Source organism: Platalea leucorodia (assembly GCF_965183815.1).
Source record: "Platalea leucorodia genome assembly, chromosome: 12".
In the NCBI taxonomy this organism is placed as follows: domain Eukaryota; kingdom Metazoa; phylum Chordata; class Aves; order Pelecaniformes; family Threskiornithidae; genus Platalea; species Platalea leucorodia.
The window spans coordinates 16,532,905-16,547,878 of record NC_138834.1 but is presented as its reverse complement, the minus strand read 5'-3'; the positions used below and the strand labels follow the sequence as shown (position 1 = coordinate 16,547,878).

Genomic DNA, 14,974 nt, shown 5'->3' with positions numbered 1-14,974 from the left:
AGCGATCAACTCGCTTTCTCAGCGTATTCTTTTGTGAACTTCATGTGGTAATGTCAGTGCTGACCCTTATGAAAAAATTTCAGGAACAGAGCTAGGTTAGCAGGAAGCAAAAATTAAGACTGCTATGAACTGAGGCAGCTGGATGCTAACAGTCACAGAAACGTGTTTTTCTGTGCCTTGGCTCATACTAAGCGCCATCATCTCATCCCTTTTGGGAAGCCCTGAGCCCAGCCAGGCCGACAGGCCATTACTGTCTGCCTGGGCAAAATCATACCGGGCTATGTAATTGTCGACTGCCGCAGATACAGCTCTCTGTGTTTGTACGTTACACCTCCCTAGTGACAACAGACCAATCACATTTACTTTTTGGCAGCTCAGACACGTTTGAAGCCTGATGCCCCGGGGAATGAGGTATTTTTCTTCAGAACAGATTATTCTAGGAAGCTGCTGGCCCATTTTAAAAGAACACACAGATGTGGCTGTAGGTACCTGAGGGTTTTGTTGGGTTTTTTGTGGCTTTTTGTGTGTTTTTTTTTTTTTTAAACCACCCTAACAACTAGAGTCTGCTCCAGCCTCACCCATATTGTGGGTTCAAAATGGGCACTCCTTCCCTAGCTTTGCAGCCAAGGGAGTATACAATTTCTGATAACATAATAGCTGGCACATATCCCATCAGAGAAGTAGCTGCATTTCAGTGTTGAGCGTAGAATATTCTGAGGTCCTTAAGAAGAAGTAAACAGACATAGTGAGCCAAGGCTGCAGAGTGCACTTGTAAACACATCAAGGACAGGTCACAAACACAGAGGAGCTGCCGAGTCCAAACACGTGAGTTGCTCACTATTAAGTAACTACTACAAAAGCTGGCTTCTTAGATTTCAGATAATACTGTGTGATCCACGGCAGCCTGCTACAGTTGTTCCTATCCTGTTGTCACAGCCCAATCTGCAAGTAATTTGGGGCTTTTGGATACTTCAGAATGAGACCTAACCTGTGCAGAAGCTCCAAAAGAGGATGGGGTTTTTTAATATATTATTTTTAAAAAAAAGAAGGTTGTAGTGGATTTGTTCTCCCTAGAAAAGAATTCCTCCCTCCACAAAAAACAAACAAACAAAACCAACCAAACAAAACAAACCAGAAGCAACACAGATTGGTGAAATGACTGCAAATAACAAAATAACAGAAGATAACTAGGCAAAGGGCCTGCAATACCATTCAGTGGTATAAACCAACAGACTGAACTTCACTAATTCACTCTTCCTACAGGGCAATCATTGTGGATTCTCACACACGTGCTCCTCGTGTATTCGTGTAGCCACGAGCAACTAACTCGGCTCCAGCTGCCCCGTTTGGGCAGAGCTTTCTCTGAAACAGAGATTCCAATTACATTTGCAATAATCTGATTACTACATCAGCCGTAACCTGGTTAAGAAAGGGTCTGAGAGAGACCATTTTGGCAGCTGGTAAGAAGACAAAAGGGAGACATGCTGTTGTTATTTTAGTAACAGGAAGATTTGCAAACCGCAACCAGATTTAGCGACAGAAATACACCACGCTGATCCCACGTGGGGCAGTTTTACTGTTTAAAACACACACAGTACAAACCAAAACAAGTTTAGAGAAGTTACCGATTTGTAAGAGAGACCAACATTCAAGGATTTACTTACAGTTCATGGTTACTTTCACATCACATGTAATTTAAAGATATGATCAGGAAAGCAATCCACTTGGTTATCAGTGAGCTGGCCAAAACCTGCTTTGTAACTTAAGACACTCAAATTGTTGTTTTGGAAGTACTTCATTCACATGCAGTTCACCCAAGCTAAAGCCTGCCAGCATTTCTGTTGCCACTTGCAGCCTGCCCGTCTACCCACAGAGCAAAGTTGCCCTTCAACCTGTACCAGGACACCGTTTCTTTTCCTACATGTTTCAGCAAGAGATTACTGAAGTCAATGACATTTCACCAGGGAAAGAACAGGATCAGGCCCTTATTGTTCTTTCCATGCTTATCTGACTGGGCAGAACAAATCAAAGAGGAGACAGTCAAAAAAACCCTGCTGTCTTGGTTCCTCTGGGGGAAAGCAAGCTCCAGATAAGCTGTGCCTCCAATCAACAGTCTGATTTTCATGAACAGCAATATGCTTCCCTATGGTAATTGAAATGGAGCAATTCTCCCCCACCAGCTTGCCAAGTCTCACCTCATTAACCTTTATGGACTGACCTCCAAAATTCCTTGAAGCTGAAATACAGGTCCCCCTTGCCTCTGCACGGTAACTGTTTATCCCTAAGAGGCTGGGGAGAGAGGGAGGGCATTAGAGAGAGAACTGCTAAATGTGCTAGAACTGGAAGATAGAGACCTGTTTCCAGGCTATTACTGGGGCCCAGACCTTCACAGGTTTCTGTCTCCTTTGCTGGCCCATCTTTCAGATAGCCTGCAAAGCCAAACTTGGATTACAAATCACCCTCCCCTTCCCCAACACTTCTTGTAAGAGTCAGTATCATTAGCTAGCATGTGCTGCCCAGTATTCAAATAATCATTTCCTAACCCACACTTGAAGGTTTAGCAAATTTTCTAATTAAACCTTATTTTTGCCCCCTCCCAAGTCTGTTACTCGGGATGTCTACTCACCATTCCACCCAACTCATTTTACTGCCTTTGCTCACACCTCGGTGAAAGGCAAGATGTCAGTGAAGGAGTGACTGAACACAGTACTTATCATTTTATCCAAACCAGAGATATTAGATGAATGGAAGCCCTTAGGAAAGGTAGTACAGCAATTAATGCCATAAATTAGTAGACTCCTAGCTTGCTTTGTCTCAGCATTAGCTTCAGAGAGCATAAATAACTGCAAGAATCAAAAGTAAAATGTTCCAGTTTTGCACCTCTGGAAGTCTGTACACAGGGTCATGTAAACTTACACTAAACAGTGAAAATCTTCACGGTTACAACCACACACTGGTGCAACTGCTTTGCTAGAGACGAGAAAACACAGGAGACCAAAGCACCTCATTCCGCAATGTATTTCACTGCTTTAAAGCCCATCACCTACATGCACCAGTAAATCACTTCATAAGCCATGGTCAGTGCTCATACCCATCTAAAGGCATCTCCTCCCCATGTTCGCCTATTCCTCCACACAGGAATTAGTGTCACTCCACCAGCCCAGCCCCTTCATTAGCTCCAAACACTAGCCAATTCTACCATGCTCATCCCCATCCTCAGCTCTTTGCTTCCTTGCTCACCTTTGGTTCTGCAAGGGAAAAACTGCTGAAAAGCTTTCTAATCCAGAAAACAAAGCCAGTGCAAAAAAGTACCAAGATACCGGGTTTTTCTACTCCTCCTTTCTCTTCTTTTTCCTTCAGCCACCTAGAAAGAAGCCTCCATCTCAGAGGAGGTAGCACACTGGGGCAGGCAGCAAGCCCGTGGACGCTCCCAACTCACCCTGCCACTTCTCAAGGCAGGACCAAAATTTTGTATAAAATGGCAACCTCTGCATTTTTCCAGTGAAACCATTTGGACAGAGGCTGACAACTGTGCAGCAGAATGGACGCACAGCTCATACACATCTGTCAGTTCAACTGCTTTGGCCATAAACCAGTGCTTTTTCAGTACTTCGAACAGTCAGCAAGGACCATAGGAGCAGCTCACTGAGCCACAGACTTAATATTGTGGTTCCACTTGCCTACACATTTCCTGCTCAAATGAAAGGCATTAGCATCGTCTTGTGTGGCATCCACTGCAATGCTTCAGGGCTCTAGCCCCTGGCTCTGCGAAATCACCATGCTGAAGTCGCCTAGGTCCGACTGTTTTGGCATACAGAACAGCATTCTAGTCTGTGGTCATCCCAGTACGGATGCGGCACGGATATCCGTATGGCTCTGTTGCAGCTTGGTCCTAGCCTCGAGTTCCTACAACACTCCCAAACTTCAAGCGTGCACTGGTCTTCTATTTCCCCTGCCCAGCCACGGGCCATGGCAGCTGCACAAAGCGGGCTCACCTCTGCGGCCAGACAGACCACTCTTAAGCTGTTGGTAATTACGCAGGGATGACAAGCAGCTTTCTACCTAAGCCATTACTTGCAGAACTCATATAGCGCTCTGTCTGCTTACTCCATAGGAAAGCCAGTCCCACTTCGATATCTCTGTCGTGGACCGCAAAAATGAGCTTCACACAGACAGATCGGGCGACACCAGCACTCTCCAGGGCTTCCCAGTATCAGGCAACTACTGTCTCGGTTGGTTTACGTTCTCATTTCAAAGGCAGGTGCTTTGTGATTGCAGAAGAACCTGAACATTGGGGTGGGAGAAACTCCATGATCTAGGGTGTACCTAAGAAAAGCAAAAATACACTCCATCTGCACGCCATTACTTATGGTAGGCCTGAGGTAAAGGTTAGCGACTGTTTGTGGAAGAAGGAACAAAACAAACAAACAAACAAATAGGACTGCAGAGTCCACAATAGTCATTGGGGACATAAAGCAGAAGCTCCACAGACTCCACTAAACTCAGCTGGAGGGAAAAAGAAATCTGGCAGAGAAAGAGGGAGCTCTTCACTCCCCCAGACTAAGAAGAGGGGAGCGGTAGCACAAGCAGCTTGATAATCCCAAAAGCCACTAAATCGCTGGAAAGCAAGGGGACACACACACACACATTTAAACAGCATCTTGTCATCACTGCTCCTAGGAAATCCACTGATCATCACAGCAAAAGATTAAAACGTGTTTACAAAGTAAGAGCAAAATGAACTAAACAAGTGTCAGAGAAAATTTAAACCTCATTCCCGACCCGGTGTAAGTCACAGACTGACAGCAGGACCTGTGGCCAGCAGCCCTTAAAATTAACAAGCGAGCTGCCCATGATGAAGTTCCTACATTTCAGATCCTCAGAAGGAAGAATCTGGACTGAGGTCTGCCTCCGTTGCTCAAAGGAAAGTTGTGTTTCTAAACAGCAGCAACAGCACTGGCATGTTCTCTCGTGTGCCATCTTTGTACTGCTAAAACATTGCAAAGCACTTTTCAAACTACGCCTTACAAAATCCACAGAACACAATAGTGGGTGGAAGAAGTGCAGAATTAAGAAACTTGTCCAAGATCTCAGAACATGCAAGTAACTCAGGAACAGACCCTTGCAGAAACTGGTACAGAACAATGTCCTCCCATGACGACATATTGCATGCTTTCTTGGGGCTTTAAAACTAAGCAGTGCCAAGGATTACCTTAAAAGCAGGAAATTCAGACGCTTGCCTATCTGGTCAGGCATTTAAGGCACACAAAAACTGAAGAATCTACAGCTCTAAGTAAGTATGCGCTTTAAAATGGCATTCTGCTCAGCTGAGATAACAGGAATTTTGAGTCTTGCAGTTCACATGCATAGATAAATTCCAGCACTCCTTCCTCTGGCTACATCAAACTCACTAAAAATACAGAGAACACTCCATGCTCTTCAGAAAGCGACATTCAGCACTCCCACACTTAGTAGAGGCTAGCTAAAATAAGTAAAACTTTACTCCCGATGGAATTAAATTACACATATCCCCAAACTGACCTTACATTGAGCACTATGGCTGTTGGTAGCTTTCTATGGAGAGAGCCTGGCAGAACTCTCTGGAGAGCACTATCAAGCCCTCTCAAGTGAACAGAAGTCACAACCGGGGCACCTTTAAGGAAGCAGCTTTACAGGTAAGCACTATCTATGTGGACTCCAGATAGAGCTTCCATGTTGTTATGCAGATTGATAAAACCATTTCACACCCAGAGCTATGAGAGCACGCACTGATTTTATGAAGCAGGCTATAAAGCCAAGCAACAACTCCCCTGTGCTCCCCAATTAACAAACTGTTATAGTTAAAAAACTGACCCAGCTGAGGCCCCGTCACCGCACAGGGGCACTATGCAACTCTCCCCTTGATTATACGCAGAAATGCACAACGGGTGGCTTCTCTTGTGTCTGTCTCTGCAACTAATGTTTAACAGTAGACAGAGTTTAAAAAATCTTGTTCTTCCTCCACAGTCACAGTAAAAATATTCGAGCTTAATGGAGAGTTAAGATGCGATTCTTTTCTATTCCCACTACAGGAAAATAGTGATACATAATTCATCCTAACGTAAATATCTTTGCCTGGGCTCCATTAAGTACATTTAATAGAAAGTACAGTTATTACCAAATCTCAACCCTGAAGTTCTCATTCTGCTCCCTGGAAAAAACTGAAAGCCTACTACCTTGGTCTGACTTAAGGGTTTTGATAACCCACCTCCAAGAACCCAAATTCAAATTTTGGCTTGGATCCCATTCACTTGAGAGTTAGGCGACCTCCTTCTAGTCCTTTTTTGTAATACAAAAGCAGGAAATTATCACTCGACTGTGAACTCAAGAAAGAATTTGGACAAAACAGCACGTGTCCGCTGGCCAAGCTCAAGATGCACTGGGATGGCCGATCCAGACAGAAGGTTCACAGCGCACCTGTCCAGACCACATTCAGCACTATTATAGCCAGAGTCATGAAAAGCAAAGCCAGCAAGCGTACAAAAATCTGAATGCACAAAGAAGCCAAATACTATTGAACAAATCCCACTTGATGCTAATTAACATTAAGGCTGGCCAGAACCTGCTGGGATTCAAACTTGCACTCTCTGTTCAAGCAAAACTTCAGGGAAGCCTGGCAGACCAGTGACTGAACCACAGGTGCAGGAAAAGCTGGCTGGATCCGCGAGCTGCTTTCGTATCACGTGTGACAGAGAACAGTCTGCATCAGAGCACGATAGCTGGGAATGGTAGCCAGCCAGCTAATTACACGGCGATCCCTCGTGCCTTTTGTTTGTTTTATGAAAAAGAGGTTCTGCCAATTGGTTTCAGATCAAAACTCCTCCTAATCAGGAAAGAAAGAAAGTTTATATAAAATGATGCTCAGTAGGAATTAATCAGAAACACACTCCTCCTGAAGGCATAAGCCTTTTTGGTTAAGTAAAAAGTTGCCACCAGCTAATGTGCAAGACGGTAATGATCAGCCATCTGGTGAAGGTTCCTGCTAAGCTTGCCACGATACCCCCTATGCTGAGGAAAGCAGAAGGTGGATCAGTTACATGCTGTCCTTGCCTGCAATTGTGTGGTCATCCTTAGTAACGACACAAAGCTTTCCAGCGCAACCAGGAATTGTAACTGTTCTGACTTTTCAGTAGCCCTCTTTTTTTTTTTAATCCCTGCATCCCAGCTAAATTATTTAAAATAACAATTACCTATTGCCTTTCTGAAAGCTGAATTTATCCTCAAGCTTTATCAACCTTTGTTATTTTACCCCTTTGTTTCCTTCTGCAGAAATTGCAACTGCCAGGAGGCTTCCCAGTCATCTAAAGAGCATCAGTAAACAGGAGCAGAGACAGATGGCTGCAGCTCAGTTTAAACCCGCACAAGACCCAGCCTCTCCCCTGCATTGCAAGTACTACCCGTAAGATACAAACATATGCATAAAACCAAACAAGAATGCAGTAGTCCCAGATAGCAAGCAAGTATGTATATACAATCTGATAAGGAAGAAGTCACCGTGAGGACAGGGTGCTGGGGTTTCATGCACAGCGAACACCCATTACAACCGTACAGCCTCCCAATAATACAACAACGGGATGTAAGGATGGCGGGGGGCAGGGAAGAGTTCTCCCTCCATTGTTGCTCCCAAAAGTACTGCTGGCAAAAAACAATCAGCAGGGAAAGTAAAACCGGGCATCTCCTTCCAGCAAGGTTACTCTTCTGGGAACTAATACAGCGAATTCACACAACCTGAGAAAGTGACATCTCTGATAGGCCTCTCAATTCACCTGCCACTTCAGGAATTCAGTCACACTGACAAGTAACGTGTTAACCCCTTGTTAAAATGACAGATGCAAAGAGACAAAGAAAACCCACAGGATGATAACTCACAGATTTAGAATGATAGAAGTCTATCAAAACAACCATACTGGTTTGGGTGGTTTTTTGTTTTCCATTCCTGGACTTGCGTGTTTTTCCTTTACTGCATAGAAGACTACTGGTGTTAGCACAAGATACTATTTACATTATGTGCCTTGCCTTGTTAAATAGATTCAGATGTCCACATACATTCAATAAATCTGTCTGAATCAACGTAGCCCACAGTTTGCCTCTTCCACCAGCTGTACATCCACTGCGATTCCACACACACCTGCATGCCTGAATGGCTTATGTAAGAACGGGTTCAAACATTGCCCATTTTTCGCCAAACAAAAATTTTGACTCTGCTGAAATTAAATTAACAGCTCTCCCTCAGGGCTTCCTGATATTCCAAGGTCTTCCTTCACTTAGCGATAGCAGAAAGCTTCAAGAACAGGGTTGCACAATCATCACCTCCAATCAGCTCTAATTGAAGGCTGACATAAGACAGAACGAGAAACTAACACTCCAATTAATACAGACAGGAAAAAACAAGACGATGGGAGCAGCATCATTATTGGTAAGGCTCCAGCAAAACCCTCAGGTTGTAGCACGTTGGCACGCTACCACCTCCGAGGGAGAGGTTAACTACTCCTCAGCGCAAGAATACGAGGGAGGGAACGATCTGGTGGTGAATACCGAACAGTTCCGGCCCCCGTTTACCTCGGTGTTCACGTTGAAACTTTAAGAACTGATTAACATGGGACTCCGTTGATCCTCTCAAGAGAAGCCTGAATCAACCCTTCTAGGAATCGAATCTGTATTCCTAAAATGCAGTCTGACGTAGTCCTCTGCAGGACCTCCCTCCACCAGGACCACTACAACAGAACCACAGACTTCTCGCATTGAACAGTTGCCCCCTTAGAGCGATTCACCCAGGATCACCTAGAAAACCTCTCCCATTCATTTCCATGATGCTATTTCCTGCTCCATAGGTTTAAAACAAAAAGCTGGTACACACCTGTGTCCCCATGGAAGCAGCTGTCCTGGTGACACCTCCCAGACGGCAAATCTCCATCACTTGGCCAGATCTGTCCTGTTTTTCGCACACCCACAATAGTAGCCTCAGACACGATGACCTGCTGCTGCCTGTGCCGCTTCTGAGACTGGGGGGTTGGTGGACTGCTACTGTCAAAGGACTGCTGAGAGTTCTGGGAGGGAGAGCGGCTTTTATCCCGATACATGCGGTAAGTGGTGGGGCTGGGGGAGACGTGGCTGGACTGCCCTGAAGAGAAGTCTTCCTCGCTGGAGGTGAGGTTCTCATTAGAGCTACAATCAGGAGTATATCCTCCTCCAATATCTTCAAAACTTCTGGGGGAATAAGATCTCCTGGGCCAAGTGAGATGTTTTTCCTGGTCCGTCGTGCCCTGATTTCGCAGAATAGGTCCTTTCCCTTCTCCTTCCCCCATCATTCCACCAACATAGATACTCTGATAGGGCTGAAAGTCCATGGGCTGCCAAGGTGAGCGGTTGCTGCCGTTGGCGTTAATCAGGTTATCTTTGAGAAACCTGGGGTTCAGTTCAGCATCCTCATACTCTCCGTCATAGCCAAAGGTGCTCTCTGAGGACCTTCCCCTGTAAGCAGGCCTCTGGAACTCGCTGAAGCTGGGTACCACGTTAGAAGAGAAGGAGTACAAAGACTTTTTGCGTTCCATTTGCATGGCTTGGCTACCAAGGGAGCTTATTTTATCGGAAACATCTTTATCGTTGACCTTCACTAGACCCTTCTCATGATGATACTCCATGTTCACATAAAAGGGCTTTTCAACAACATCCTTGTTATCTCCAGCAGAATGTGAATTAACCTTTTTAATCCTCTCAAAGTTGGACCTTAGGGCTGCCACACTGGTGCTGTTCCCTCTCTCCTTAGAGACAGGTTCAAATGATCCCTCCTTCTCAGCAGATCCCACTAGCCTGCGACTGGAAGCCGATCTGTGTTTTGAAGGAGAGCCATCTGCATCACAGCGATTCTCCGTATCTTCTACAACCCTCTTCAGTTTCTCTTCACCATAGTACTTACACCTGTCCTGCTCTCCCTCTCCGTGATGGGGGCTGTCCAAAGGCGACAGGTCCGACCCATCGCTCTGGGTAGACAGCTTCCGCAGAGAGGGTATCCTGGGTTTGAACTTTTCCTCCCCGTGGTGTGACTTGCTTTTTTCATATTCGTCTTGGTCAGCAGACTGATGATGCAGGTCTTGGATCTGCTGCTCTGCACCCCCTTCAGGCAACTGAGAAACACGTTTAAAACCCCATCTCTGTCTATCATAGCTTTTTTTCTCCTTCGCCAGAAGAGTCTGCAGGTAAATCATGCGAAACCTCTCCTTGTTGACCTCCATCTCCAGTCTCCGGATAGATGCTTTGCACATCTCCAGCTCCTGTTCAATGTCTCCCACAGATTTCAGCTCCATTTTAGGAGGCTCAGAGTCTGCAAACTGCGCTTTCCAAGCCTCCACAAACCCCACAGGGTCCACCATTTTGCATACAGGAGTAAGTGGAGAATACGGGAAGGAGGCTGGAGAGAGAGAGGTGGAGAGAATAAACCAACCGGATCTCACATGTAGAAGCAGAAACAGCTCCGGCAGGGTCAACTCAACGCGTCCCTTCCACGGTCCACGCGGGGAAACCGGGAGGCAAACGGCAGTCCTCGGAGCAGTGCCTCCTTCAGCCTCCGCCGGCCCCAGCCCCCCGTACGCCCGCTACTCTCCCCCCGGCATGACCGCCCCTTCGCCAGCGAACCCCGCCGCTCCCGCCCCGGCGATGCCGGGCGCTGCAAAGCGGGCGGACAAAGGCGCGGGCTCGGGGCGGGGGAGGGACGGTCAGCACCGGCCCCCACCCACCTCCCGCCGCCGCCGCCCGGGGCACGGGCCCCGGTGCAGCCACGCTCGGCGGCCCTCCGCTCCCCCCGCCCTCGCCAGCCCCCGTGTTGTGCTTTCTCTTTCTCTCTCCTCCTTCCCCCTGCCCCTTTCCCTGTCTCCTCCTCCCGGCTATTGTGCCGTCCGCCGGGCGCACACGCTCTCCGCAGCCCCCGCGCGGAGCAGCCAGCCGGCGGCGCGGCCCGCGGCGACCTCCGCCGCTACCCCTCGGTGCCCCGGCGCCCCGCGGCCCCGCCGCGGCCTCCCCGGCGCGGCGGCGGCTGCCCGCGGCTGCCCATGGCGCGGCGCGGCTCCGGCGGCCCGGCTGGCAGCGCTGCGGAAGGGGCGGGGCGGGGCGGGGCGGGGGCCTCTTAAAGGGGCAGCGCGGGGCGGCGGCGGCCCTGCGCCCCGCACCCTGCGCCCCGCACCCTGCGCCCCGCGGCGGCTGCCGGCCGGAGAAAGGCGGGGTGCGCACTCGCGCTTGCGGCCGCGGCCCCGCGCATCGCCATACAGCCAGGACTGCACCTAAGGCTGGGCAGGAACGCATCGCCCAGCCCTCCCTGGGCGCGCAGCGAGGCCTCCGCTCTTGTCCACGCACCCGCGCCCTCGTATATTACGGACAAACACCGTCCCTGCACTCCCTGCTGCTCACAGCAACGCCTTGCCCCAGGCACGGGTGCAGCTCGCCTCCAAAGGTCGCGCTTTCCCCCGCTAAGGCAAGGGCCGGTCAGCGGCAGGCTTGTCCTTCGCTCCGTCCTGCCTTCCCCGTGAATGACAAGCTGCAGGTCTGAGCTGGGCAACCGCTATGGTGCTAACAACACAGGCGGCTTCCGTCAGGCACCAGTCTCGCTTTTGTCCTGGATCTTATCCTAGCCCCAATAATTCAGAGCCCCGCGCCTCAGCTCTGGGTGATTTAAACAGAAGCCTGGCTGCGGAGTATTACTCCTCCTGAAATCACAGTACGTGATCTTGCTTCAGCCCCGCATCCTTTCCCGGTACTAATTCAACCTCTGAAAAAGTGGTAACAAATAAACCTGAAGTTCCACCTTGCCTGTCTGGACGACAGGAAAAAGTGAGGCATGTAGGCCTCACATCCCCGTAGACCTGCTTCTCTCACGTCTGCGGGGAGGTATGCCGTTTCTGTACATGGTACTAGAGAAGAGGGTGGGCTATAGCCCCAGCAAGAACTAGTAAAATCCCATAAAAATGGAAAGCACAAGTCCACAGGAATAGCTCTCTTACCTTTGAAATATGTAATGTTTCATAATCCATTAAACAGCTTTTCTCTTCACGCTTTATATGCCAAACAAAATATTTTTGGCTATCTTCGGGCATATCACGAATGGCTAATCATGCATTCATTTTGCATAGCTCATCCCCCTTGGTTTTTGTTTCCTGGCTTTAACCTCTTTTCCTGCACTTGTTTCCTCAGCTTTTAACACATAACAGGCATTGGCTGACCTATATGGAAAACAGATTAGAGTCTAAATCATACTAAATCATACTAAAATCTCTGTTTAGTAAATACCTCTATAAATCTTTCAAGAAATCTCAATAAAATAAGTTGGCTTTTCACCATTGATACCGTTTGCTATTTGTTTGCCTTAGTGCCAGGTGGAACAACAAAATCCTGACATGCGATGTACTCCTAGTAATATGACGTTTAAGACTGTACTGGCACGGTTACAACAATGACAGGCATATTACACCATAGGGCTATGTTCTGAATTCATACATTCCTTTTACTGAAGTCTCACAGTTCTGATTTTTTTACGCCTAGCGTTTTTTCTATTTGGGTTCACTTCTCTGACATTTGTGCCCTTCCTGGCGGCAGGAAGGATTCTGATGAGTCGGAGGAGGGATTTCTGTATGCACACTTAACTTTGGGTGAATAACACTGTTAAACACCCGCACCCTCTTTGCGTATCGAGATACTGTAACATCAGAAATGCCAGTGGGAATTGAAGAGATCTCTGAATTTTTGCCGATGCTTTATGCCTTCAACAGAGTATTATTATTTTAATAGGCTACAAGATCTCGTTAAGGCTGGGGTGGCAGACGCGTGTCCGTGCCCTGAGAGGGCGAAGGGTGCGGGGAGGGGCCCCGGCCCCGCGCTCCGCCCGCCGGCACCGGGCGCGGCGCCGAGCGGGGCCGCGCCGCAGCGGCCGCAGAGCTCCCTCCTGTGGGAGAGGGGAGCCGCTCGGCCCGCTGCGATCCGCTCCCCGCCTGCCCCTGCTGAAGTGATCCCACACGAGAGAGTCAGAGGTCTTGTAAGGAAAAAAAAGTCAGAGGTCTTGTAAGGAAAAAAAAAAAATGGTAGCACATAAGCAGAGTCTCTTTAAAGAGAGATAAAACATGATTTCTGATTCATCCGTGGCCGAAACCAAGAAACCATATTGCCGTAGCACAAAGCAGCACTCTGCGGTAGAGTTTGACAAGGCCAGTAAGTCTTGCGAAGTCCCATCCAGCCTAAACCGTCCTATGAACCCAGAAAAATGGGAAGTCCTCCTCCTCTTAGAATTCAGCGAATGGCGATCCCTCGCCGTGAGAGCAACCTTCTGGCCAGAAATACCAGAAACTCATCAACCACCTCCACTGCCAAACGCAGGTGCCGCTACAACTCCGACCTGCCCGACGCCGGTTTAGCTCGCGTGCTCAGAGGATGCGATACGGGGGGGCTCACAGCAGTCACTCACCGGTGCGTTATATTGTGCTCCCTACAACGACCTCTAACTATGGATGAAACCCGAAAAGACACAGAGGGGGACAGATTTATTCACGAAGAACGGACTCTGGTCGTGCCGCGGGACGAGCCTGAGCTGGGAACCAGCAGGATTCGGAAAGATCTGAATCACATGACCTATAAGAATACAAGTAATAACACCCTAAGTGTCAACTAGTCACTCAAAAGGCAGAAACAACGTCATTAAAAATCAAAAGGAAAGGCTTTTATAGTAAGAAATGAACTTTGCCTGTCAGGTGACTGTTTCTTAAATGGCTTTTGATCCACTACCAGTTGTTTTGCCCAGAGAGATATGCAGACTTATTTAAACAGAACTCATTTACATTAGCTTCTGGTTACTAAGACAAGAAACGGCATAACATTAGTACTTCTCTGGGGAAACCGATTATTACAATTGCTCCTTAACTTTGCTTCAGACTGCCTCCTAATTTCACTTCTCCAGTTTCTCAGCTGTAAATTCCACAAGGAAGCTGGCACTGCAACTGCTGCCACGATCCCCGTGAGGACTTCAACTGGTATAAAAATCGTGGTTGAGTGCACCTATGTTTAGAGTTAATACAGTTGTTCCAACACCGGTTTCCACAATATTAAGGCTTCTTCAATGCCAATTAAGTTGCTGATAGAATGGATTAACATGCATAGATAAAACATAGACCACATAGAAACATTTAAGAACTTGCAAATTTACGTTTATTTTTCCACCAGTTAGTTTCTTTTGTGCTTTCCTAAGCAATTCATCATTTGCAACACGATCCAAGATTCATTTCAGATGATCAATTATTAATACTGAGTTCTTTGCAGAGGAAGTCTCAGCGGGGCTAAAAAACACCCCCCAAAACAAACCAAACGACCAAAAAAGCAACCAAAACCACCCCAGTCTCAAAGCATCGATCACAGAACAGATGGAGTCAGACCATTGTCAAGTGACAGTTAACGACTGACAGAGCATTGCATTTGTACGTGAAGTTTTTGGAGCTCCAGCAGATACAAACCAGTAATGACATCAAGCAACGTACCGAACCACTAGAAAAAACTGTCCCGGTTGATTTTCCAAGCAATGTGATTGCATTGTTGAAGAGACTGCATCTCTGATTTTGTGCAATAATTGAGCGCAGCAACGGAAGAAACACTTCGGAGATAGATTTGGGGGGGGCGAAAAAACCCTGGAATCGTGATCTTTTCCTAGATTTGTTACTGAGTCATTTTGCAGCTGTAAACACCAAGATGCCTGCACTGACACCTAGCACCTAGCCTGGCCAACATGATTTGCTGCAGTGGAGCAAACCATCCTTTCTACTCTCATTCAAACTCGCTAACTAACGTGACGACCACAGCTATGCTGCCCACTCACTGCAGCACGTGGTACAAGCGGAGCGCATATTCGTCATCCTTGTGAAACAGATTTCAGAGATGAACAAATACATAGAACATCATAAGGTCAAAA

At 47.6% G+C, this 14,974-nt stretch overlaps 1 protein-coding gene across 1 annotated transcript in view; it reads right to left on the bottom strand.

Moving 5' to 3' along the window:
- BCR (BCR activator of RhoGEF and GTPase) overlaps positions 1-10,496 on the bottom strand; it is a 99,521-nt gene extending 89,025 nt beyond the window's left edge. Inside the window, exon 1 of the mRNA XM_082325046.1 lies at positions 8,897-10,496. Within this exon, the coding sequence (XP_082181172.1) occupies positions 8,897-10,409 (1,513 nt within the window). The 5' untranslated portion in view covers positions 10,410-10,496. The remainder of the gene's footprint in view (positions 1-8,896) is intronic.
- Between the last annotated feature and the right edge of the window lie 4,478 nt (positions 10,497-14,974).